The following is a 27,530-nucleotide window of genomic DNA, read 5'->3' on the forward strand; positions in this document are numbered from 1 at the left end:
GTACTGGGCTTAAGACAGAGCCTTCTGCTACCCCACTACTTACTTCTCTCCATGTGGATGTAGTATCATTAAGGATTACGATTTATCAGACCACTACAAATCAATCTGGTGGTGATGTTGTCTATTCCACATTTTTCTAGTTTACCAAGAAATAGGTTGTGGTCTACTTTGTTGAATGCTTTACTGAAATCTAAGTATACTATGTCCATAGCATACTAATTTAGTGACTTTATCAAAGAATCAAATAAGATTTGTTTGGCATGATCTGTTTTTAATAAACCTGTGCTGGTTACTAGTTATAACTTTATTTGCTTCTAGTTGTTTACAGATCTGTTTCTTGATGATCTTTTCCAGAATCTTCCAGGTATTGATGTTAGATTGATTGATTGGAAGTTTCCTGGTTCAGTTTTTTTCTTTCTTTCTTGAAGATGGAAACTACATCAGCTCTTTTCCAATCCTCAGGTATTTCCCTTTGCTCCAGCATTTTTGAAAGATATGGTACAATGGTTCTGAGATAACTTCTGCCAGCTCCTTCAGAACTCTGGAATGTAATCTGTGAGGCCCCAGTCAGTGGTGGGTTCCTACCGGTTCAGACCGGCCAAACTGGTAGTGGTTTGGCAGTCTGGGTCACTGAATTGGCAGCAACCCAGGCCTGCCACACCCCCAAACCAGTTTTCCTGTAGGCACCATAGTACCGCCATCTTGTTTGTGGCTCCTACGCATGTGCCAAACAATTTTTATTGAAGCTTGTGTGTGGCGCAGCCATGAGCAAACTGGCAGTAGTGCCTGCCAGAACCCACCCATGGTCCCGGTGATTTATATTTGTCAATGTCAGATTGATGTTCTCTTACCATTTTCTTGCTTATTTTAATTTTTATTTCTACTTTGTCTTTTACATTAGTTCTTTTAATATATACATTGGGCTTTTTTGATATGTTGTGCCGTGGTGGTGCAGTGGTTAGAGTGCACTACTGCATGATACTTCTGCTGACTTTCAACTACTGCAACTTGGCAGTTCAAATCTTACCAGGCTCAAGGTTGACTCAGCCTTCCATCCTTCCGAGGTGAGTAAAATGAGGACCCAAATTGTTGGGGGCAATATGATGACTTGATAATTTGCTTACAGAGGGCTATAAAACTATAAAGCCCTATATAAGTAAGTGCTATTGCTATAATTTTTTTTGTGTTAAGACTGATGCAAAGAATGAGTTAAGCAGCTCTACTTTCTCTCTACTGCCTGTTATTTCCTTGCCATCTTCTCTCTTTAGTGGACCTACTGTTTTCCTTGATTTTTTTTGTTATTGGAACATTGAAAGAACGTTCTTTTTTATATCTTTGACTTTTGTTGCAAGTCTTTTCAGCCTTTGGTTTCCTAACTTCATCTTTGTATTATCTGCTGATAATCAGCCTTAGTTATGTGTCCCTCTTTTCATTTTTTGTACTTGCCCTTTTTGTCTTTCAGTCTGTCAGAGAGATCTTTGTGCAACCATGCTGGTTTCTTCTTGAATTTCTTGTTTTTCTTTTTCAGTAGTATTGTGCTGGTCTGAGGTTTTATGTTTACATTTTGCAGAGTTTCCCATGTTTCTTGAGTTATTTTCCCACTTAGAATTTTCATCCATTTGTTTTTAAGCCTGCCCTGCATTCAGGAACTGTTGATTCTTAAATATATACCGTATATCATGACTTCTTTATATCTGACTACTTTTTGCTGAACATTCACTAGCTGGGTTCCTCGTTCATCTACTTTTAAACCTCATTAATACATTATTGGATGGCTAATTGCACCAATCTCTGATCTTTCATTCTAAGAAAGTTTCCAAAACATTCTTAGAAAATAAAAATAGTGGATGATTCCAGATTTTTTAAAAAAAGCCAGCAGCTAGCGGAAGTCTATCCATAAAGCAAATTGAGCAGTTGCTCAGACACCAATTGTGTAGTTTGCCTAGGGCAGGGGTGTTAAATTTGCGGTGTCACATTAGCATCATGTTGGTATCACATGATGTATCTTGACTTTCCCCCCCTTCCCTTAATTGGGCATGGGCATGGCCAGCACATGATGCATCCGGCCTGCAGGCACCCCTGATCTAGGGTGACAATAGTCAGCAACTAATCAGGTCCTCAACTTGTAAGAGGAATGTTCTTCCTTCCTGTGGCCTCTTCTGCTAGAAACTGTTGTTTCCATTTGGAGTGCCTTCTAATGTTTAGTGTACTATTTAGTCTAGCCATTGATTATACGCCAGTCATCTGGGGAAGAAAAAAACAACCAATTCTGAATCAATTTCCTCCCCTCCCTTGAAAGGGAATCTGAATAAATTGAGAATTTTTGGCTTGGAGTGTATTTTTATGTTTGCTGTTCCTCACTAGACCATAGTTTTCTTTGTAATTTTTGTTCCTTTGTCAGTTGCTTTTTTTGTTCTGTGGTTTTACTATTGTAGGAAGTTGGCACTACTATTGTGACTTTTGACAGCCAACTCAACCTCTGACCAGATTTTAATGGCAAAACTTTTTTCTTTAATTTTATATTTTTTTAAATATTCCCTTCTTGTGCAACATCTCAGCTTGTATATGAGCAGTAGAATTCCTCTGGGCGAGCCTCATGGCTGCCTTCAATTTCTTTTTCAGTCACTGGCATTCAGGATCCAACTAGCGGGGTCCATTCATTTGGGCTCTTTTTGTAGCAAGTGTAGTTGTTAGGTGTTCCTTCAGAATACTACAGAGATTAGAGAACGCATTGAAGGCTGACAGCCAGTCAATAGTAGATGACTGGATTGCTCTAGCCCACTTGGTACCATTTTCTGTTTTAAAGCATTAATACCAACTTTGGCCAAAATATAACCTTTTATTTTGGGTCACCTCTACTTTTTTTGGTGAGCCATCTGTCAGCCATGTTATATGGTCTTAAATATGAGCGGCTTTGCAATGACACACTTACAGGCTGATGATTGCTAACATCACTAAAGTGTACTGTGACCTCTGAGAAGAGGTCGACTTTATCTCTAGACAAACAAAAGAGATCCAATACACTGCTTGAATTGGCCATGTGATATGTGTAAGGATATGTGTAATTCTTATCCTTACCTCCCAGAATTTGGAGATTACCCTTTAAAATTAAGGAGACTAGGAGCAGGCCAACAGCATTAATTTTGCAGGCTCTCTCAAGCCACTGAGGATGGGACTCCCTTCTTCTGGGCGAGCTCATACCAAGAGAGACCCAACCTAATATTCAAATCTCCTAGTAATATCACTATGGACTGAGGGTACAATACAAATATATCATCTAGGATAACTTCCAAGCCCATCCAATATTCAGGGTTATAATACCAGGATGTGTTTGGAGGGACATACACATTTACCAGTATTAACTCAAACTCTTCATATCCAAATTTAACATTTGGGAAATATGAATATTTGTCTTCATTGTATAGTTTCTCCCCCTGCCATTGCAACTCTTATAAGAATGTATAGCCCACCAGAGCTTTTGTTTTTCGGCCTGGGGAGACTGATCCCTGGAAACCTGGCAGTTGTACTGGTTCATCCACTTTGGTTAACCAGGTTCCTTGAATGGCTATTACATCAAATCTAGGAAGAAAATTCATTAGTCCACTATCAACCATCTCTTTTCAGCCAGCTACATTCTAGGTCAGCATCTGTATGAAATTCCTGGAGACAAGGTAGTCTGTCTTGGTTGCTTGGCAACCAAGCTAGAAAATGTTGGATGTCAACTTGCCATTGGAGTCGGGTCGATATTAATTATGCTTCCCATATAAATAGAGTTATTGTGAGCTTCAATATTTCTCCAGATAAATTGCAGGACTTGTTGCTCCTCTTTATCTTGATTGACGGTATGCCTCTCCTTTTGCTCTAAGAATGTCATTTTTTAATGTGGGCATGTTCTCCATCTTTCCCTCTTCTTGACTAGTTTTCCTATTAAATGGTCAATTTGGACATGTACCACCAGGTCCTGGTGGATTTCCTTTTTCTCCTCTTTTTCTTTTGGACTGGTATGCCTTCTCTTTTTATTTGTTGGGGCTGTTGGGGAGCCAAGGAATCTCTCTTAGCTCATTGGAATATACCCTACAGTGTAACGGTTGAGATAGAGACTGTTATGCCACCTTCCCCTATTTAGAGGGGTGTTAGCAACCTGGAGTAAAATCCTGTGCCTCTGCAAGACCAGCCTCTCCACTGCATCCTCTTCATCCTGAGACCCCCAGTCCACATAGGCTGGCTGAACATCATGGGTAAGCTTTGGAATGTGAGCTTTGCTGTTTACTTGTTCAGCTACCTTATTAATAAGGCCGCAACTGTTTGTGCTGTTAGTAGGCAATTCTTAACAACCAAATCCAAGTCTCCTTTAAAATTGTTCCTAATATTACACTTGTTCTTATTCTCCCCTCCAACTTCTACTGGAGTTGCAACTCCTTCCTCCACAGATAAGCAGTCATCCTCTTCCCAATCCAGAAGGGGGCTAGGTTTGTTTGGTGGGGTCGCAAGGGGGGAAGAAAAGCAAAAAGGAGACTAACTTGCAGTGTCTGTTATCTAAATCATGTCTTTCATCTTAGGTTGTCTGGGCATTGTCGCAGCCATAGATATCTGGTTTTGTTGCTTAGTAGAGAAAACTTTCCTCTCATTCACTAAATGCTTTACTAGCTAAAGTAACAAACTGGAGTAAAAGCTGGAATAAAAGATGAACCTCTCAAGTAATAAAAGTGAAACTTTTTAAATTTAAAAGTTAAAAATTGTTTTAAAAGTAGAATTAATGTTTTTTAAAAGAATAAAAATAGAGAGTAAAAAGGAGAACTAAGTTAAAAGTTAAAAATTGTTTTAAAAGTAGAAAGAATATTTTTTTAAAAGGAGAAAAATAGAGAGAAAAAAGGAGAAAAAAGGAGACCAAAGCTCAAAGCTGCTGTTCACTATCCTTCCTCTGAAATGGACAAGTAAAGATCGAAAGACTCTTTTCAGTCCCCAGAAGACAGCTGGAAAGATTATGGGGGAGGGTGGAAATTCATTGTAAGGTTTTCTTTCTTGTTTCTTTTATATTGTAATCAGTTTAACGTATTGATGTAAGGATTGCATTTGAACTGGCACAGCAAGTTCTGAACACCTTAGATTTCTGTCTGTTGGGAGGGAAATTTGTCCAAAATATCTGTATTGCCTGTATTTTAAAAGTAGCTGCATATACAGGCACACAGAGAGAGACACACCATTCAGAATTAGACTGTAACTATCCCCTTCATCTACCTCCACACAAAGCTTCTCCTAGGTTGATTTTTGCTCTGTGGCACTAAAGACCAAGCAGTCATATCTCCCTGCTAATCCAATGAGGGAGGAGCAATCCCCCTCAGGCAATTCTCTCACTTGAAGAGATAGCAGAAAAGAGATTTCCAAAAACCCAAGCCCTGACTGTGACTCACAAATGATTGATTTGAACTTCTCTGGTGATTGGAGCTGTTTTCTACAAGGGGAAAGTCAGAGAGACAAAGGTAGGGGCCTTTTAACTCCATTTCATTTGAACTTTCCTGAGGCTGGTGATTGGAGCTGCTGGCTACAAGGGGGGAGTCAGAGAGACAAAGAGGACTAGGTAGCAAGCCTGCGCCCCTAATGGCGCGCGAATCATATATCTATAAACCAAAATAGTAATAATACATTCTAGATTATTGCGCTTGAGATTGTGATTTTATTTTATTTCAAAATGACTGGCTTAGTTCAATGTAATAGCTGTTTTGCACCTGTCTTTCGCAGTACTCTTTTCAAATTTGAATACTGTCCCCTTTGTAAACAAATTACTAGTATACATAGACAGATTACCTATCTAAAATCTCTAACCTGTGTTCTCCAAGTAGAAATTAGGTGCCCAATTCGGCCATTCCACACTATGGAGATGCCACGCTATCAGCCTCCTCTACCGTAAAGATCCTGCAGGAGAAGAGCAGTCTGGACAACCGTGGGATCTGGCAGGGTGAGAGCTGTGAACCATAAACACAAACCTTTTGCTGTGACCCAACATAACAGATATAGGGGACACTAAAGAGACAGGTCAAGGTAGTTGTGATAATGATGACTCAAATAAGCAGGGGATCGTGGTCCAAAATGGAGAACTTTCTTTGGAAAGGCGAAATGGGACCCAGGTATCACACATCAGTCACACAAGAAGATCAAGGTATGTAAAAAGAGAAGTCACCTTCTAGTTGGTGATTCAATTGTAAGGGATGTAAATTTAGGAAAGGACATGGAGGTTTTAAAAGAGGTCAGGTGTCTGCCAGGTGCTACTGCCAGCAGAGACAAGAGGCATATTCTTAAGATAGTCAAGAATGCAAATAAGGACTGTGACGTTGATGCTATTATACATTTTGGCACAAATGATCTGTCCCAAAAAGATGTACTTTCTGTGAAGAATGATTTCCAGAGCTTTGGGTATGAACTTAGTAGTGTAGGTTGTAGGGTTATATTTTCAGAGGTTTCACCAGTATATAAGGAACAAAAAGGGAAGGACCAGCGTGTAGCAGAGATTAATGTGTGGCTAAAGGAGTGGTGTAAAAGGGAAGCCTTTGGTTTTATTAGTCATGATGCCTGCAGCTGGTCCAATGAAAAACTGTACAAAAGAGATGGTTTGCACCCATCCAAGAAAGGGACTGAGTTACTTGGCATTAAATTCACAGATTTTCTGGATAAACTTTTAAACTGAACAACGAGGACAGAGAATTAATTGATACAGAACATTTCTGTCCCCTGCAATCTAAAACTCATAGGGTTATCAGTGCATGTAACATAAATGTTTGTGTGGGTAAGATTATCACTCCTGCTGTCAAGCAAAACCAAGCATTTAATACTGAGTGCCATACCATGTCCATGAATCATACAAGTGGCAGAAAATAGGGGCAGTCAGGCATAACACAGGTTATGTAGACAGTAAACACAGGGTCAATCAAAATGGACTCAAATGTCTATACACCAATGCACAGAGTATGAGGAATAAACAGGGTGAATTAGAAATTCAAGTAAATGAGGGCAGATATGATATTGTTGCCATTACAGAAACTTGGTGGGATGAAACCTACAACTGGAACATACAGCTAGAAGGATTTAAATTATTTAAAAGAAATAAACCAAATAAAAGAGGAGGTGGAGTTGCACTATATATAAGAAATAACTACATCTCAAGGCGAAGAGCCAATGTTGCGACGATATGGTTGTGCAGTCTCGATGCTCTGAGACCGCAGCCAATACTTTTGCTGCCGGGTGGTCCAAACGGACCTAAAGCATCCCAAAGAGACGGTGAACAGGAAGTATACGTCTTGCTGATCTCCGGGATATCGTAAAATCCCTGAAAGAAGCAAAAGAACTTCTTCAAACTGGCAACAAAAAATCCAGCCAAGGCTGATGAAGTCGGGGCAGCTCCAAAACGGAAGGATATGGAAAGTGAAAGTGTTTCTAGCTGGTGAGAAACTTTTACTGTTTTAAAAAAGAGACTGCCTATAAAAACTTAAAAATTAATTTAAATTGAAGAATAGAAGAGTCAAGCAGCGGAATTAAATTTGGAATGGTTTTGGACAGTGGTTATCTTACTTTTTAAATGCTATCTTCATGGAAGGAATTTATGCAAGCCTTTTGAAATGGATGGATTAAGTTTTCTTCTTCTAGCTTTTCTTTATCATTCTCTATAATCTATAGACTAAAGTTTTCCTCTTTCATTGCTGTGAGTATTTTTCTAATTCATTTAGCCAAGACATTGGTATGTAGTTTGGAATTGACAAATGTGCAACAATGGCAATCAAAGCAGGCAAAGTGATACAAGATGATGAAATAGAACTTGAGAATGAAGAAATGATAAAGGCAGTAAAACCAGAAGAAGACTACAAGTACTTGGGGATTTTAGAGGCCTCTGACTTAAATGCATAATAAAGTCAAGGAATTAACTTTAACCAAGTACATTCAATGAATTTGCAAGATATTCAAGTCAAAATTGAATGGAGGAAATATCATAAAAGCCATAAATACCTGGGCTATACCTGTGATTCAATACTCAGAAGGAATAATTTACTGGACTCAGATGGAGTTGGACAATTTGGACAGAAAAACAAGGAAGCTTATGACAATGAATCATGCTTTGCACCCTAAAAGTAATGTTGACCGATTATATCTACCAAGAGCAGAGGATGGTCGAGGACTCCTACAAGTAAAATAGACTGTGGAAGAAGAAAAACACAGCTTGAATGATTACATCCAGAAAAGTGAACAACCAATGATTAAGGAAGTAAATAAAGGAGGCCTTTTAAAGACAACTAAGTCAAAAGCTGAATATAAGAAAGAAGTAATTGAGAAACGAGCTGAAAATTGGAAAAACAAAGCTATGCATAGCCAATACTTGAAAAGTATTGAAGGCAAAGCTGACCAAAAGCTAACATGGAACTGGTTAAGATCAGGAGCACTGAAAAAAGAAACAGAAGGCTTTATTTTGGCAGCTCAAGAACAAACCTTAGCCACAAACTACATGAAAGCAAAAATTCAACATGTTACCACCAACAGCAAATATCGCCTCTGTAATGAGAAAGATGAGACAGTCGACCACTTGATCAGTAGGTGCAACAAAATTTCACAAACTGACTACCTAGAATGCCATGACCGCGTTGCTAAGATCATTCACTGGAAATTGTGCCAAAAGTTTGGATTTGAGTACAGCAAAAACCACTGGGACCATCAAGTTGAGAAGGTTTTAAAGAATGAGAAAGTCAAGATATTGTGGGATTTCAGAATCCCGACTGACAGGCACTTGGCCCACAACACACCTGACATAACAATAGTTGAAAAGAAAACAGTATGGTTCATTGACATTGCAATACCTGGAGATGCACGAATTCCAAGATAAACTGCAAGAAAAAACCACAAAGTACCGGGACTTGTAAATTGAAGTTGAGCGACTGTGGAAAAAGAAATCGTGTGTTGTCCCAATTGTAATTGGAGCCCTTGGAGCAATTCTTAAAGGGCTACCTCGCTATTTGGAAATTTTAAATTTATCAGACTTGAACATTCTGATTCTACAAAAAACCACCCTACTTGGAACAGCTTATATCCTCTGACGTTGCCTTAACAGTTCCTAGGTCCTTGGTTAGGACTCAAGCTGTTGAGCTACCAACCAGCCCCAAAGGCTGTGAATCTCACCAAAGATTAACCACATAATAATAAAAAAGAACTAAGTTAGATACAATTAAAGTTTTGATTATTAGGGGGAAAATATGATACAGGATAGTCAAATAAAGGAGGGATAAGAATAATAATGCATATATAAATATGGGTATAACATAAGGAAACTGGATCTAAACTTTAAACAGTGATTTGGAAAGGAGGATTAGAAAACTTTGTTATTAAATATTATGAATGTTTAGTTAGGACATAAGGATTTAGTGTTAGTGGAGGATTTTAGAAATAGTAATTGAAAGGCCAGCATATGGTTATGTACTAAACTTTGGTATATTTTATGATGAAGGACGTTTAAACAATTATAGTCAAATGAAAATGGAGATACAATGATGATGACATGTATAAATATTTGAGTTAAAATACTTAATATGAATTATTTTGTTGACTGTGGAAGAGATGCATTAAAGGTACACTTTCTATAGCATGTAAAGAAGGATAATGTATTTGTTTTAAATTAAAAATTTAAAAAATGGTTAAAAAAAGAAATAACTACATCTCTACATAAATAGAGCACAACAATGATGAGAACTATCTTGAATGCATTTGGGTCAATATTAAAGGTTGCGGGGGGTGGGGGAGAATGACATTGCCATAGGTCTATACTACAGGCCACCCAACCAAGCAGAGGAAGTAGATGAACTTTTTGCTAGTCAGCTAACCAAAGTATGTAGTAAGCACACTACAATAGTAATGGGGAATTTTAACTACACTGACAGCAACTGGGAAAAAAACTCTGCACCAAGTGGAAGATCCAACAGGCCCCTAACAAACCTAGCAGACAACTTTGTTTCCCCAAAAGTAGGGAAGGGAATAGGGAGATTGGCCATATTAGACTTAATTCTCACTAACAGAGAGGAAATGATAAAAGGTGTTGAAGCCATAGGAACCCTGGGGGCAAGTGACCATGCAATATTGGAATTCAACATTATGCAAACACAAGTAGTAGAACGAAGTCAAACTAGTGTCTTGGATTTTAAGAGAGTTAATTTCAATAAACTTAGAGAAAGCTTGGGAAGAATTCCATGGATGAGAATCCTCAAGGGGAAAACAACTCAAGAAGCTTGGGAAATTTTGAAAAATGAGATTACAAAAGCTCAGTCTAGCACAATACTAATGATGAAGAAAAATAACAGCTCCCAAAAGAAACCAGCATTGCTGCATAAACAACTCTCAAATAAGTATAAAAAGTGGAAAGAGGGGGACGTAACTAAGGCAGAATATCAGCAAATAGCCCGAGCCTGTAAAGATGAAATAAGGAAAGCTAAGGCTCACAATGAAGAAAGGCTTGCCACAAAAGTAAAAAATAACAAAAAAAGCTTCTTCCAACATGTTAAAAACAAGAAAAAAGTTAAGGAAAGAATTGGTCCATTGCTGGGAGAAAGTGGCAAGAAGGTGACAAGCAACAGGAAGAAAGCAGAACTATTTAACTCATTTTTTGCATCTGTCTTTACACAAAGGGATAAAACAGTCCAACCTATCAAAAACAGCACCACAAAAATCAGAATAGGAACGCAAATTGAAATGGGAAGAAACTGGTAAGTGAGTACCCATCCACCTTAGACGAGTTCAAATCACCAGGACCGGACAGATTACACCCCAGGGTTCTGAAGGAAACGAGATCTCAGAACCACTGAACTATATCTTTCAGAGATCGGGAAACATTGGGGAACTGCCAGAGGACTGGAAAAGAGCTGATGTGGTTCCCATCTTCAAAAAAGGGGAAAAAATAGATCCAGGATACTATAGACCTATCAGCCTGACCTCAATACCAGGAAAGATTGTGGAAAAGATAATCAAGCAACGAATTAGTGAACACCTAGAAGTAAACAAAGAAATAGCCAAAAACCAACATGGGTTTGTCAAAAATAGATCATGCCAGACTAATCTTATTGCGTTCTTTGACAAAGTGACAAAATTAATTGACCAGAGAAATGCCGTCGATATGGTTTACTTGGACTTCAGTAAGGCTGATAAGGTAGACCATAACCTACTACTAGATAAAGTAGAAGAATGTGGGTTGGGGCAGCATCACCACCAGATGGATTCATAACTGGCTGACCAACCACACTCAACGTGTAGTCCTCAATGGAACTGCATCTACATGGAGGGAAGTATGCAGTGGAGTACCCCAAGGCTCTGTTTTAGGCCCAGTACTCTTCAACATTTTCATCAATGATTTGGATGAGGGAATAAAAGGGGAACTCATCAAATTTGCAGATGACACCAAGCTGGCAGAAATAGCCAACACTCCAGAAAACAGGCTTAAGATACAGAAGGATCTTGACAAACTTGAACATTGGGCACTATCTAGTAAAATGAAATTCAATGGTGGAAAGAGTAAGGTTCTACATTTAGGCAAGAAAAACGAAATGCACAGGTACAGTATAGGTGGTACCTTCCTCAATAGTAGTAACTGTGAGGGGGATCTTGGAGTCCTAGTGGACAACAGGATCTTGGAGTCCTGTGGTTGTAAGCCGCCCTGAGTCCCCTCAGGGAAAAGGGCGGCATATAAATCCCAATAAAACCTTAAAACCTTAAAACCATTTAAATATGAACCAGCAGTGTGCAGCAGCTGCCAAAAAAGCCAACACAGTTCTAGGCTATATAAACAGAGGGATAGAATCAAGATCACGTGAAGTGTTAATACCACTTTATAATGCCTTGGTAAGGCCACACTTGAAATACTGCATTCAGTATTTAGAAAAGATGTGGAGACTCTAGAAAGAGAAGAGCAACAAAGATGATTAGGAAACTGGAGATTAAAGAGCCAAGGTGGCACAATGGTTAGAGTGCAGTACTGCAGGCCACTTCAGCTGACTGCTATCTGCAGTTCAGCGGTTCAAATCTCACCGGCTCAAGGTTGACTCAGCCTTCCATCCTTGGGAGGTGGGTGAAATGAGGACCCAGACTGTGGGGGCAATATGCTGACTCTGTAAACTGCTTAGAGAGGGCCAAAAGCCCTATGAAATAGTATATAAGTCTAACTGCTACTGCTATTGCTAAAACATATAAAGAATGGTTGCAGGAACTGGGTGTGTCTAGTTTAATGAAAAGAAGGACTAGGGGAGACATTGATTGATTGATTGAGAGTTTATTTATATGCCGCCCTTTTCCCTGGGGGGACTCAGGGCGGCTTACAACTCGAAGGGGGGGGGGAAACAAACATTTAACACGTAAAACAGTACATAATTAAAAGCACAACATTCATACCATTCGGGTGGGTTACAGTCTTTAGCCCCAGGCCTGACGGGATAGCCAGATTTTAAGGGCTGTGGGGAAAGTCTGGAGGGTGGTGAGGGTACGAATCTCCACGGGGAGATCGTTCCATAGGGTCGGAGCTGCCACTGAGAAGGCTCTCCTCCGCGTAGTTGCCAGTCGGCATTGACCGGCAGATGGAACTCGGAGGAGGCCTAATCTATGGGATCTAATTGGTCGCGTGGAGGTGATTGGCAGTAGGCGGTCTCTCAAGTACCCAGATCCACTACCATGAAGGGCTTTATGGGTGACAAGTAGCACCTTGAAGCGTATCCGGAGATCGACAGGTAGCCAGTGCAGCTCGCGGAGGATAGGTGTTATGTGGGTGAAGCGAGGTGCCCCCACAATCGCTCGCGCGGCCGCATTCTGGACTAGCTGAAGTCACCGAATACTCTTCAAGGGCAGCCCCATGTAGAGCACATTGCAGTATTCCAGCCTAGAGGTCACAAGGGCACAAGTGACTGTTGTGAGAGCCTCCCGGTTCAGGTAGGGGCGCAACTGGTGCACCAGGCGAACCTGGGCAAATGCCCCCCTGGTCACAGCTGACAAATGGTGTTCAAAAGTCAGCTGTGGGTCCAGGAGGACTCCCAAGTTGCGGACCCTGTCTGAGGGGTGTAGTGTTTGACCCCCCAGCCTGAAAGATGGAACATTTGCCGAATTAGTGGGAGGGAAACACAACAGCCACTCGGTCTTATCTGGGTTGAGCACAAGTTTGTTAGCCCTCATCCAGTCCCTAACAGCTTCAAGGCCCTGGTTCATCACGTCCACCGCTTCATTGAGTTGGCACGGGGCGGACAGATACAACTGAGTATCATCCACATACTGGTGGTATTTTATCCTGTGCCGCCGAATGATCTCGCCCAGCGGTTTCATGTAGATGTTGAAAAGTAGGGGGGACAAGACCGAACCCTGCGGCACCCCATATGTTAGGGGCCTAGGGGTCGATCTCTGCCCTCCAACTAACAACGACTGCGACCTCTCCGAGAGGTAAGAGGAGAACCACCGCAAAACAGTGCCTCCCACCCCCACCTCCTGCAGTCGTCGCAGAAGGATACCATGGTCGATGGTATCGAAAACCGCTGAGAGGTCAAGGAGAACCAGGATGGAGGCGTGGCCTCCATCCCTGGCTCTTCAGAGGTCATCGGTCAATGCGACCAAAGCGGTTTCTGTGCTGTAGCCAGGCCTGAAGCCGGACTGGAATGGGTCAAGATAACTAGCTTCCTCCAAGGACCACTGGAGCTGAAAGGCCACCACCTTCTCAACAACCTTCCCCACAAAGGGGAGGTTGGAGACTGGATGATAATTGTTAAGAACGGCTGGATCCAAAGATGGTTTCTTCAGGAGGGGTCTCACCACTGCCGCTTTAAGTGCGGGGGGAAAGACCCCCTCCCAAAGGGAGGCGGTAACAACCACCTGGATCCAGCCCCGTGTCACCTCCCTGCTGTTAGCAACCAGCCAGGAGGGGCACGGGTCCAGTACACATGTGGAGGCACTCACAGCTCTCATGGCCTTGTCCACATCCTCAGGGGCAACATCCTGAAACTCAACCCAGCGATGGTCTACCAGATTATCCCCTTGTGCCTCGGCTGGATCTGCGGAATCGGAGTCCAAGTCCGACCGAAACCGAGCAACTTTGTCCGCTAGAAACTGGACGTAATCCTCAGCCCTACCCTGCAGGGGATCCCCCGTATCCCTCCTATTTAGGAGGGAGCGGATTATCCTGAACAGGGCAGCTGGGCGCGACTCAGCGGAGGCAATCAAGGTGGCAATATAAGCTCTTTTCGCCATCCTGATTGCCCTGATGTATTCCTTGATACACGATGTTAGAAGTGCTCGGTTCGATTCGGATTTATTGGATCTCCATAAGTGCTCTAGGCGTCTCTTCCGGCGCTTCCTCTCCCGGAGTTCCTCGGTGAACCAAGGTGGCCTCCGGAATCCACTACCTCGGAGCGGCCGTAGTGGCGCAATCTGGTAAAGAGACTCCGTCGCTGCTGAGTTCCAGGCAGCAACCAGAGTCTCCACCGGACTGTGGGCGAGGGTATCAGGAATAACCCCAAGCTCCGTCTGGAACCTCAAGGGGTCCATAAGTCGCCTGGGGCGGAACCACCTGGTTGGTTCCTCCTCCCTACAGTGGGGGTTTGGTCTCCGAAAGTCAAGCCTCAGTAGGCAGTGGTCTGACCACGACAGGGGTATGATCTCATTACCCCTCAGACAAAGATCACAAGTCCACTGCTCCGAGAGAAATACGAGGTCGAGCATGTGACCCACTGAGTGGGTTGGGCCCTGAATTACTTGGGTCAAGCCCATGGCTGTCATGGAAGCCATGAACTTCTGCACCCCATCAGAGTGTTCACCGAGTGAAGGCAAATTGAAATCCCCCAGGACCATAAGCCTGGGGAACTCAATTGCCAGCTCGGCTACCGACTCGAGGAGCGAGGGGAGGGCTGCTGCAATGCTGTTGGGAGGCAGGTACGTTAACAGCAAACCCACTTGACCCTTGAGGTCCAACTTCACCAGCAGGGACTCACACCCGACAAGCTCCGGAGCAGGGATCCTACGAGGTACTAGAGACTCTCGGATAACAATAGCCACACCCCCACCCCCTTCTTTGAGCTCTCGGCTGATGGAGCACCTGAAATCCTTCTGGGCACATCTCCACGAGGGGGACTCCTCCCTCCGGGCCCAGCCAGGTTTCAGTAATACATGCCAGGTCTGCCCTCTTGTCTAAAATTAAGTCCCGGACGAGGGGAGCCTTATGAACTACAGACCTGGCATTTAGCGACAACAGCCTGAGACCAGGGTCCTGATTACTCGCGCCATCTGGCCTTGGAGTGGGACTCGTAGGGCCGGAAGGAGGGATCTCTGTAACATAGCGAGCCCTCCTTCCCCGGTAATGGCCAGCCCTAAAGTCCCCGCCATATCTGCCCCTCCCTGTTACGACCGTAATGCTCCGGCCCACTCCCGTGTCCGTAATTCCCTCAACCACCCCAACGACCCCCGCATTCCTCGGCAGGTCCTCCGAATCAAACACACTCATTCGTTCACCCAAGCAATCCCCACGTAATAATTAAAACACACAAAATACAACAATAATAGGTCAATAAAAAGTGGGATCATTCACTCAATCACATGTATATCCCATGCATATCCCATACAAAAGAGAGAAAAAAGAAAGAGAGAGAAAAAGAGCGAAAGAAAATTGCGCAGCTGTTTAAAAAAAGTGCAAGTTCTGGGAAGGTCCAAAAAGTCCAGGGTAGTTGAGGGAAGCAGTGTTCCAATATCTCAGGGGTTGCCACAAAGAAGAGGGAGTCAAACTATTTTCCAAGGCACATGAGGGTAGAACAAGAAGCAATGGGTGGAAACTAATCAAGGAGAGAAGCAACTTAGAACTGAGGAGAAATTTCCTGACAGTTAGAACAATTAATCAGTGGAACAGCTTGCTTCAGAAGTTGTGAAATTGTGCAGGGGGTTGGACTAGAAAACCTCCAAGGTCCCTTCCAACTCTGCTATTGTATTGAATTGTATTAAATGATACTGCCCAGGTGCCCAGTAAAGCAGGATATGTTGCACTGGTGGTCTCATGAGTAGGGGTCCCAGGGCTCACTGTGTGTAATTTTAAAAATATTAAATAGCCTGGATTACACACTGGCTAACCTTAATTTGGACTCACAAATCCTGGATGTGCTAACATAAGAGCTATGGCAGGTTTAGTGACCATCCCTTGGAAATGGGCAGCCTGTAATTTAAAGGAAAACCATGGCTATGAAGAATTTTGGGACTTGTGCTTGCTTGAAACCTGATTGCAAGCTCACAGAAAGTGATATCTAACATCTGAAATTAATTGTCATAGAAAATTGGATACTGTAAAAATTTTTCCAGAACATTTTCCCTGGCTGCTAGACCTTCATAGTTGAAAGCTCTCTTTTTCAGAGCCACTGGAGGAATCCTTCTGTTGCCTCTATCAATGCCTTCCCCTTTGCATCAGAAAAATTAGAAGAACCCATCAAGTCTCCCTGATCTGATCAATTTTTAATCTTTTGCCAAGAACATGTGTGTTCCACTCACGTTTTGACAAAAAAGAGGAGGATTGTAGGAAGATGGTACCCACCCCTCTCCTAGGAAAATGAGATATATGCCCGAACATTGCTGCTGCCACTGATTGGCCCATAGCAGCAATGTTCAAGCCATTCGTCCAGGGTAGGCAGCAGGGAGGTGGCAGTGTCCAGGCATGTCCCATTCTCAAAGCTCCCATTACTACCACTGCCATTGTTGCCACTACTGCTGCTTCCACCAGACCAAGCTCCAGGAGCTCCTGGAGCTCAGCATGCAGCAGTGATGGATATGAAAATGGGACATGCCTGGCTGCCACTCCCTCCCCACCACTTCGGCTCTGAGCTTTACAGCAGTGGCAGAAAATATAAACATGGGACACCCTGGCTGCCACTGCTTCTTTGTTGCCCACCCTGTCAAACACTGCTATCCCTGCCCTCTTCATCCTGGAGCTTGATGGCAGCAGTAATGGTGGGCATATGATAATGGGAAGTTCCCAGCTGCTGCCATTGCTCTGTGCTCTGCCCAACAGCTTGCTCACCCACCTGTCTCCAACCCCACAGTAAATTATCCCCATGGCAAGTTGGCCATGTGGAATTATCCTATGGTGACTTGGCTGTTTATGAGTTGGCAGAGGCGATTTGGTGGTGACAAGCTGGCAGTGGGGAGTTGGTCACACTCAGTTGTTTCATTCTGGACCAACACTATGGCTTTTCTTTTTCACTGAAGTTACTTCTAATTCTATTGTTCAAAGAACCATTATTAGCTTCTGTTCCAGTGCTTTATTATCCTGAATTTTAAGTCGAGTCACACTCTTACTTCATTATTTTTGTTTTTTAAGTCTGAACTCTCTAATTGCTTCTAAATTATTATCTCTTGTTTCTCTCTTACAATGCCATTCTGTGGGGTCAGATAGAAAAGCCACAAGAAAGAACAGATGAGATTCAATGATGCTCTTAAACATTTCATGTTGATTAGAGGGAGACAGCAATATGCTTCAGCTGTTGCAGGTACATTAAACACTTTGCACTTAACTCATCCATCTACATATCATTCACAAGCATCTCCTCACCAATAACTTAGAAGATCAGCATAGTGAAATATGAGTCAATTCACATAAAGCATTTTACCAGACACATTGCCTTCTTCAGATGGCCTGAACCCCTTCCCCCACCCCCATGGAATACCTGGTTGATCAAGGCAGCGGGGCAGCATCTTTTATCCAGATCATAAGGGGAAACTTTTAAAAAAAAGATACCTTCCCTTCAAAAAAAACACCAAAACAAGAATTATGTTTTGGTGGCAGTGCAGAATACAGCTGCTAAGGCAGTTCTTGGGGTTCATAGGGTGGCCCATGTTACATCATTGTTCCACAATGGCTCGTTTGCTTTCTGAACAAAATATTAGTTATCACCCTTAAAATCTTCATGGCATGGTTCCAGGTTATCTGAGAAACCCCAATGGGATTAGTTGCCACACTCATACTGGTAGAAGGGGCATATACTGAATCATTTTGGCTGTCATGGTTCCTTTGTAAATCATGCTCCCTGTAGTGAGATTCAGACCCATCCTTCCTAAAGTCTTGAAAGATATGGCTGTGCCAACTAACTTAGGGTTATAATGAGGGTGTAACATTTTGGAAATGGCTAATGTAGTAGATAACAACTGATCTGCCCCCTGTGTGCACTTTGCTCCTTCCTTTTCAATCCTGATTAATTTTATTTTAATTGAATTTTAAAATTTAAGTTTAATTTATGGTCCTTATTTATTCATTTAATGTTTCACAGAGTATTTTAATTGAATATCTGAAGCCTCGTAAAGTTGCCTCTGGTGAGACAGGTGGCATCGAAGTTTAATAAATATGTAAGTGAATAAGTAAGTGAATCAATCAATCAATCAATCAATACAGGCTGGCATTAGTTTGGGAGTTTTAAGGTTTTTGACAAAATAACAGAAGGAACTTTGGAGGTCTTCTAGTCCAACCTCCTGCTCAAGCAGGAGATCATTCCAGAAAAATGGCTGTCCAATCTCCTCTTAAAAACCTCCAGTAACAGAACATCCACACTTTGGGAAGCAAGCTGTTCCATTGATTGTTTCCACTGTCAAGAAATTTCTCATTAGTTTTAGGTTGGTTCTCTCCTTGATTAGTTTCCATCCATTGCTTCTTGCCCTGCCTTCAGGTGCTTTGGAGAACAAGTTGACTCTCTTTTCTCTGTGGCAGGCCCTTAGATATTGAAACACTGATATCACATCAATCCTTGTCCTTCTTTTAATTAGTTTAAACATATACAATTCCTGTAACTGTTCTTTGTATGTTTAGTCTCCAGTCCCCTAATCATCTTTGTTGGTCTTATCCGCACTCTTTCTAGAGTCTCAACATCTTTTTTTATACCATGGTGATATAAAAACTGGCTGCAATACTCCAAGTGTAGTCTTACCAAGGCATTACAAAATGATACTAACATAGCGTGTGATTTTGATTCTATCCCTCTGTTAAAGGAGGCTCTGTTGCCTGTTTTGGTGGCTGCAGGTCAGATAGGTGTTCTCTTTATTTATCCCATAAATAAACCCTAAGCTATAGGTACATTACATTGAGAACACCAGGTCAATCAAACCTACCAATTGATTAACAACATCTTTGTGGATATCCAATTTACAAAGAAACTGAAAATAACAACAAACCACCATTTCTGCACATCCTTATAACCAGAACCACCAACATCCAACTCCTAACATTGGTATTCAGGAAGGCAATGCACACAGATAAAACCCTAAGCTTCCACAACAACTACCCAAAATGCCATAAACAAAGCTGTATTAGAATACTGTTTGGGAGAGACAAATCCTATTGCAACACTACAGAAGCCAGATCAGCAGAACTAAAGCACTTATACAAAGTCTTCGAGAGAAACAGATACCCATGAAACTTCATCTAGAGATACCTACATACAAACAACATAAACATGCAAAGCAACAGAACAATTACCACAAAACAACATTGAGCAGACATATCACAATCCCCTATGTGCAAAATGTTTCAGAAATGCCTGCAAGATTGCTGCACCAACATGACTTCACAGTAGCACACTAATCAACCTCAACCTTCAAATGCACCCTGTCAAAACTGAAAGGGCAGACAGAAACAAACTAAATATCAGGCATCGTATATCAGATCTAATGCAGCGACTGCAAGAAGAACTATGTTGGCCAAAACGGAAGGAAACTATCAACTAGATGGCATGAATACTTCCTGGCCATCAAGAGACATGACCCTCTATTTCTCATGTCCAACCACAAAGTCTCAAAAGGACACAAATTCAACCTAACCAGAACTACAGTTGTAACCCAGGCGAAGTCAAGGAGAGAAAGGGAATTCCTGGAAGCCTTATTTCCACCAATTAATCAAGAAACAGACACATTGATATTGACCAAATCAACCAACTACTTAGAACAAAAGAACAGGAGGTGGAGCTGATGTTGCAACGAAACAGAGTGGTTTCATGAGATTACATGAAAACCTGCCAAATTCTGCCTGCCAGAAGGTCCTTCAGGATCAAAGTCACCCTAGAGGGGTGACGACGATAGAGAGAAGACTATGTCGATCACAAGGACATCACAAACTCCTTGTTTGATCCAGAGGAAGCTCTCAAACAGGGCGGGGGGGGGAGACAGCCATTACGTGCCTGACCGAGGCTATGATAGCCCAACTGAAGAAGCAATGAAGAAGGATTGGAGAACAGTGTGGCTGATCTGGATGAGATTTTTCCAACTTCTGTTGAGGAATTTGCCCCCGTAATAATCTGAAAGTGGGACTCAAAGAGGAGGAGGTGGAGTTTTTGTTTCCCACCTTCAAGAATAGTAGTGATCAAGCCTATGAACTGCTAACAGATCCGGAAAAGGGAAAAGAGAACTCTGAGAGAAATAAATTTAAAACCAGGAAAACTGGATTGGTTGTTATAGCAATATTAACTGAACTAAAAAAAATAGAATATGAAACTTTGACTCTTGGAACCTTAAAAAGTTTTGAATTGACTAATGTGACACAGCAATAAAAAGAGAAAAGGGAGAGAAATAGAGCAAGGGCGACATCTACAGTGGAGAAAGAAAATGAAGAAGTGAAAATGAAAGTGAACTGTCCTTGACTTTCTGCTGCTGATTAGATTGTCCATTACAATAACAAGCAAGTTACCAGCAGGTGCAAATTGGTTCTACTGGACATTTGAAATAAAGAGTGGAAACATCCAATTTTTTTTTAACATGGTAGCTCTCTAAATCTCTATGGATTGTAAATATGCTGAGCAGACTGAAGCTGGGAAATAGCATGAATTTATTTTCAGACTAAGTGGAAGAACTTTCTTCTTCTTTTTTCTTGTTGATCTGTAAGACATAGTGGTTTGTAAAACATTGGGGATTTGATGGACTTCCAGCCCCCAAGGGTGTCATGTGGAGTACATCTTCAGGTGGCTTTATCTATCTGGTATGCAATGACGGTTGACCTTGTCCAGGCATAAACAAGTCTATTCAGCTGTGCAGTAGATGATGAGAGCAATCCTACCTCTTCATTCTGAGACATCTCCACTAGTATGTTTCTCCTCCCAAATACTGAAGCCTCCTTCCCCTGTTACTATGGCAGCTGATAGCAAGCAAGCAAGATAGAGGATGACATTCAGCCCAAAAGCAACAGAAATATTATCACAATATCATTGAGGCTTATGAGGGTATTTAGAATGAAACAACTGTAAAAGCTTTGGGGCCCTGACATCATGCTTGTTTACCCATTCAGAATGGGAGGGAGGGAAATGTTTCCAAGTGACTAAATACTGCATTTCCCCACTATGTTTTCTGGAATTGAAGATCTCTTTAACTTCAAAATGCTGTTCTCCCTCAATAAGTCCCCCAAGCCCGCTTACCTTCCGAGGTTGGTGTCCAGCCAGTGCGTGGGTGGGTGGCCCTTGGTGGAGACGCAGCTATTGCTCTGGTGCTGAGAGGGGCAACGGTGCTGGCGATGGTGCTCTGGGAGGGCAGGTGCCAGGTGAATGTCCTGGGGCTGCTGCACATGTACACCGCCTGCCCTCCCGGACCACTACCACCACTGGATGCAGGGAGAAGAGCTCCAATTCTCCTGCGCTGTGCAGGGCTCTCCTTGCACAAGGCAGGAAAGCTGGAGCTCTCCTTGCATCTGGCTATGGCGACTGCTGCTGCTTCCTCTCCTTTCTGAGGCAACACAAAGGGGACCGTGGCACTGAGGAGTTTCCTGTGCAGTGGGGCTCTCCTTGCACAGGGCAGGAGAGCTGGAGCTCTCTTCCCTGCATCCGGCGATGGCGGCGGACGCCAGCTACTCACCTCACTGCACAGTAGCAGCAGCAGGAGGAGGAGTCACAATCCCCATCGCCATGATCCCAACCCAGGAGGGTATTTTTCTGGCACACACATGTACGCGTGAAAGAGAGGAAAGCAAGGAAAATGATGGAGAGAGAGAATGAGAGAGAGGGAAACAAATCAGAGAGAGAGAGAAGTGGGAGAGAAAAATGAAAGAGCTGAAGGGAGAGAATGAGAGAGAGGGAAAAGAGAGGGAAATAAATTAGAGAGAGAGAAGAAGAGAGATAAATAAAAGAGCTGGAGTGAGAGAATGAGATGGGGGGAAAAGAGAGGTAAACAAATCAGAGAGAAAGGGAAAGGGGAGAGAAATGAAAGAGAGCTGGAGGGAGAGAATGAGAGAGAGATAAAAGAGGTGGGAAATCAGAGAGAGAGGAGGGGAGAGAAAGGAAGAGAAAGGAAGGAAGAAAAAGGAAGGGAGAGAAAAGAAAAGTGAGAGACAAAGAGAAAGAAAGAGGGAGAGAGAGAGAAAGAAAGAAAGAAAGAAAGAAAGAAAGGGAAAGAAAGAAAACATGACCACAATTGAGCCCAAAATTTTGGTTGCTGAGCAAGAACATTAAGTGAGTTTCACCACATTTTACAAGTTGGTCATACCCACCTGGTCATATGACCATCAAGCCACACCCACAGAACTTGTAGGGAAATTTTTTTGGATTTCACCACTGGAGTAGCTGGTCTCGACATAAATCGCCGAACCATCGCCCACAGCTCCCTCCACGGTTTTCTTCTCTTCCTCTATTTTCCCTGAGTCTTTGAACCACCTGGGTTCAGGATGACACTTGTACTCAGGAGCCCGAACAGCACCTCAGAGCTTGGGGTAGTTGGTTGAATTTTAAAAGGGATTCGGGATAATGTCAGGGTTTCAAGTAACACCCTCAATGAAAGAAAACTCTGAGACTTGGGTTTCCTCAAAGTTCTATTTTATTAGAGATCTCATATTGGCACATCTGGGAAAACACTGGGAAAACTCCTCAATACAGCTGCGAGACTCAATTCCCCATCCCCTGCCTAAGGCAACTTGAGAGCAGGTCAGGAAGTCTTTGCGAGTTAACACTCCCTTTCTCTTAGCAGAAGGTCCTGCAATCTGGCCAATTCCCCATTCTTTCCAGGCTCTGTTGGTAGAACAGATCTTTCTGTGGTTAGGAAAGGCACAGAAGGAACAGGATCCAGCTGTAATTGTGAGAAAGGTCTTCTCTCTCTCACACACACAGGAATGCACACATTTCCCTTGCTTTAAAGTTAGAATTTAGAGGTACTCACCTCCTTTCCAAGCAGCCGTTGAGCTCAAAACTCAAAATATCTTTACTACCCTAATTCCAAACAGCCAAGGTCCAGGAGAATCCACCCACAGACACAATGGGTCTGTGATGGCAAGGGAGGTTTCCAAGGGCAGGTCCATTGGTCAGGTTAGTTTGGAGTCCCATCTTGGGGTACCAAATTGTTGGAAAAAATATCCATCTGGTTCAGTTCCAAGCTGGGAGAAAGGCACTGGAGACAAAATGGAGGTTTGAAGCTGAATGGAAATATGGTTTATTGATGAAGCAGAACCACATGGGTTCTGTGCAGCTGACCACATGGAGTTGAGAGTGGGAGGGCTATACTTTCTTTGGGGCTTTGCACTTGAGCTGCCTGTTCCTGTGCAAGAGAATTTATTCTATTGGCTGTTGTCAGACTCCCATAGTGCCATGTAGGGGTTATGTAGTGGTCATAGCTGATTCTATAAGCAACATACAAATCCTGGGTATTTGTCTCAGCTAAGTTTGGTTGAAGTTTGGAGAGTGATGCAATGTCCTTAGGACATTGTGCAATGTAGTGAGCTCTGCTGCTAAATTGTAGTAGGTTAATCCTATTATGTCCTGAAGGGTCATGTCTTAATCCTATCATCCTGGAACTGAAGATCTTTTGTTTTGTAGATAAACTGCCCCAATCTTTCTCAATGGGCACAAAATATCTGCTGGGGGGAGGGAGCTGGGGCTCCAAGTTTCTGTCTCACTTAACATTTTTTATTGCTCTTTTAGGGGAAATATTTTATCCTGCCTTTTTAAAATATTCCTCAAAATATTCCACTCTTCTGGGAGCTGGTGTTCAATTGAACTTTCTATTTTTTCTTTGAAGATGATTCACTTTTCATCCAAGAATCTTCTTCAGTTCTGATTGGAAGGTGGGAAATGAAATGATTTAAATTCCTTGCAGACAATCCTTCTATTCCCACCATCCAGTCTGAGCTGAAGAAGCTTCTTGGCTGAGAAGCAAAACACCTTTAAAGAAAAAACAAGAGAGTCAAGTTGGAGGCCTAGCTGCAGTGGTTCTAAGGTAAGCAGGTAAGACATTCCCTGAAAATAAGATATGGTGTTTATTTTGGGACCCAAAAGAAAATAAAACTGGGTCTTACTTTTGGGCAAACATGGTATCTGCTAATTTTAAAATCCGGGATTGCAATGGTCAAGCACCAATAGTCATATGAAGACCAAGGCCACTTCTCTTCCTGGTTGATTTATAGGGCCAACCATCTCTCCATGTGTTAGGCCAAGCCACTTGAAATATAAATTCAACCATTGAAAAATGAAGTGGAAATTCTATAGTAGAAGAAAAAAAAGCTGTGAGTGGAAGTGGCCTTTGGGGTGGCAGAAAGGATGTCCCATATATCAAAGATGAAGCAAGGGATAATGATTATTTTCCTGGGAAGAAGACCCGTGCCAGAAGATTTAATATGAAGGGAGGAAGTAAAGAGAGATCCTACAATGACGAAAACAGGGAAACTTCTTCATAACGCCAGGCAGCGAGAGGGAATCCTGGGCGGGGACTGAACGTGGGAGCAGTTCACTGCCTGGACGGTGATCCAGCGAAAATAGCAATTCCGAGAAGTTGCCCATTGGTTGCTGAGAGCGAAGTGGGCGGGGCCGCCCCGGCTGAGAGTTGAAGCTAAAGGGAAGGAAAAGTGGGAACTGTTGCCGCCGCCGCCGCCGCCGCTGTTTCTGGAGCTCTCCGCTCTTCGCCCCCACGCGCGCACTCGCCTCATCTCTCGACCGCGACCGCCTCGCCTCCATCCCCTCCCCGCCGCTCCCTTTTCTGGCGGCCAACCTTGCTCGCGCTTCCTAAATGGAAACCGACAGCCGTCGCCGCAGCAGTTCCATGCAACCTCGTTCCCCTCCTCTGGCATTCCTCTAAGCCAATGCCATGCTGCTGCCTTTTCTCTCGGCGCTGTTGGCCGTTTTCGTTCCATCCTTTCCCTGCCGAGGCTGGTCTCCCTCGGCTTCTTCAGAATCCGGACGAAAGGAACCGACAAGACTCACCTTGCCTCCTCTCAACTCCTCTTCTTCCCCCAAGTCCTCTGTAAACTGGGGCGAGTTTCCGACCGGTTTTGAGAAAGGGCGAGGAAAGGCCACCAAGGCTGCGGCTGTAGCTACTCCTTCACCTGAGTCACCCCGCTCCGCGCCCCAGCAGGAGGAGCAGCCCCGCGAGGAGCAGCCGTGCAACATCAGCGTGCAGAGACAGATGCTGAGCTCATTGCTGGTGCGCTGGAGCCCGCTGGGCTTCCAGTGTGATCTCGTGCTCTTCTCCACGAGCGGCCCCGGCGGGCGCGCCTTTTTCTCGGCCGCCTTTCATCGCGTCGGGCCGCCGCTGCTTATCGAGCATGTTGGGCTGGCAGCTGGTGGCGTACAGCAGGACCTCCGCCTATGCGTGGGCTGCAGCTGGGCGCGAGGTAGGCGCGTCGGCCGCCTTCGCCCGGCCGCCTCCAGCCCAACCGCATCGACTCCTCCTTCGGCTGCCCTCTACTCCTGGTCTACTCCGGACCACGGACAGCCTTGGCAGCAAGGGGAGCGACTCCACTTCTGCTGTCTGGATTTCAGCTTGGAGGATCTCAAGGGAGATCCCGGCTGGAGGATGAACCGCAAGCCCATCGAGTCCACCCTGGTGGCCTGTTTTATGACTCTGGTCATCATCGTGTGGAGTGTGGCTGCCCTCATCTGGCCGGTGCCCATCATCGCCGGCTTTTTGCCCAACGGCATGGAGCAGCGGAGGAATACCCCCACCTCGACAACAGCTGCAGCGAAATGACCGTCTTCCTCCCGTATCTGGTCCGATGTCACACAAGTTGTATCGTTGAGAGGCTCTGGATGGGGAGGGGCTCTTATCTTGCGGGCTGGATGGAGGGGTTCTTATCTTGGCATAAGTTGATTATTTTTTGTAATGTTAAAAGGAATCTATTTTGTAAATTATTATGTTAAAGCCAACTTCTTGATGTTGGATGTAGAAGGCTAGAGTTAGGTAGAAATCTTCGAACTAGATTGATTTGTTCCCAGTAATTCTTTTGAAAAACAACCTATACCTGCTTCTAGTTAGTTTAGTTAAGAGACTTTATAGGTATATTTATAATGTGCCCAAATTCATATCTGAGGAAATGACCAAAACCTGTGTATTTGCTTTATATATTTAAAAAGAAACTCTTTTAAGTCAATATTTTAGTAGCAAAGCACACAAGTCCAGTGCATTTCACAGTAGTTGTAAGTTATTTGTATACAAATACAATTTGTCTTTGCAAATGTAAATTTACTAAAAAGAAACTTTTTGGCAATACTTAAATTTGCTAACAGTACTTGATGGATCTGAATTTCAGGCACTCTTTTATAGTGTGTGTGTATGATTGGTTCTTATTAGAGATATTGTGTGATTTCTTATGTAAATCTGTGCAAACATTAATACAGATTTTATTTGCTGAAGTGTCCAGACTTTGCATGGTATCTTTCTATCAGTGATTTTGCAAGTATAAATCAAATAGAGGAAGAAGCAAGGTGTTGGTGCCTCTCTTTATCCTCAACATTCAATATAAAATCCACTGTGGAATGATGGATAATCATTCTTTTCTTCTTCTGATTTTATAAGTCAAATCTTTGAAAAAATTGATAAAGCTGCCTTCTCTAATCTAATATGGCATAGAAATCAACAGTTGCCGCATATCTAGGAGTTGCCACCGGATAAGGCTGTCTAATTTTTTGTGTAACCTCTTTATAGTAACAAGAATTCTACCATTAATAGGTTGCAGATGAGGAGTACATTGTGTGCAGAACCCATGGTTGTATGTAATTTATAATAAGCATATTTAGTCTAAAGCCCCCTACCCCATTTATTAAAAAACCTTTTGAGACAATTGCCAACTAATTGTACATTCAGTAAGATTCTGTTAATTCAGAATATTAATTTTAAGTTAAATTTGGAAAATTAGGGTTCAACCTAGATAAATTAAAAAATAGTCATAATGTGTAATTTAAGTTATAGTAAGTTCCTGCACAATATTCTGAAATTGTTGAGAATAATAATCCATTTTTTCTAATTGCTTCCCAGTCAGAGAAATCAGAGAAAGTTATAGAGAGAAGTGTACAAATAGATATGTTTATCTTCTGATTTGCATCATAATGTTCATATTAACCTTTTTGAATATGACAAGTGCACTTTGGAACTGCAAATGCATTTGACGTCATTAGTTAATTATAGTTACAAAATTATTACTAATTATTATTATAGTTGAATTAGGACTTTGGACTCTCAAGAGGAAAAACTGAAAGAATATTTTTGTTAGTTCGGTTGGGCTTTGGTCATAGATACCCTTAAAAATATATAGGGTAAGATATATTCCTAATTAATCAAATTATAAT

General features: G+C 42.8%; 1 protein-coding gene across 1 annotated transcript; it reads left to right on the plus strand.

Annotated features, from left to right (window-relative positions):
* The first annotated feature begins 24,898 nt into the window (after positions 1-24,898).
* TMEM158 (transmembrane protein 158) lies at positions 24,899-26,597 on the plus strand. The gene has a single exon (XM_014055737.2). It carries the CDS (start codon positions 25,054-25,056, stop codon positions 25,933-25,935), a length of 882 nt encoding a protein of 293 aa, XP_013911212.2. The 5' UTR covers positions 24,899-25,053; the 3' UTR covers positions 25,936-26,597.
* The last annotated feature ends 933 nt before the right edge of the window (positions 26,598-27,530 follow it).

The sequence above is a fragment of the Thamnophis sirtalis genome, unplaced genomic scaffold (assembly GCF_051295495.1).
Source record: "Thamnophis sirtalis isolate CommonGarterSnake01/CBP01778 unplaced genomic scaffold, rThaSir2_p1.2 scaffold_4, whole genome shotgun sequence".
In the NCBI taxonomy this organism is placed as follows: domain Eukaryota; kingdom Metazoa; phylum Chordata; class Lepidosauria; order Squamata; family Natricidae; genus Thamnophis; species Thamnophis sirtalis.

Coding starts and splice junctions, on each gene's coding strand:
- TMEM158 (XM_014055737.2), top strand. CDS start 25,054: ATGCTGCTGCCTTTTCTCTCGGCGCTGTTGGCCGTTTTCGTTCCATCC.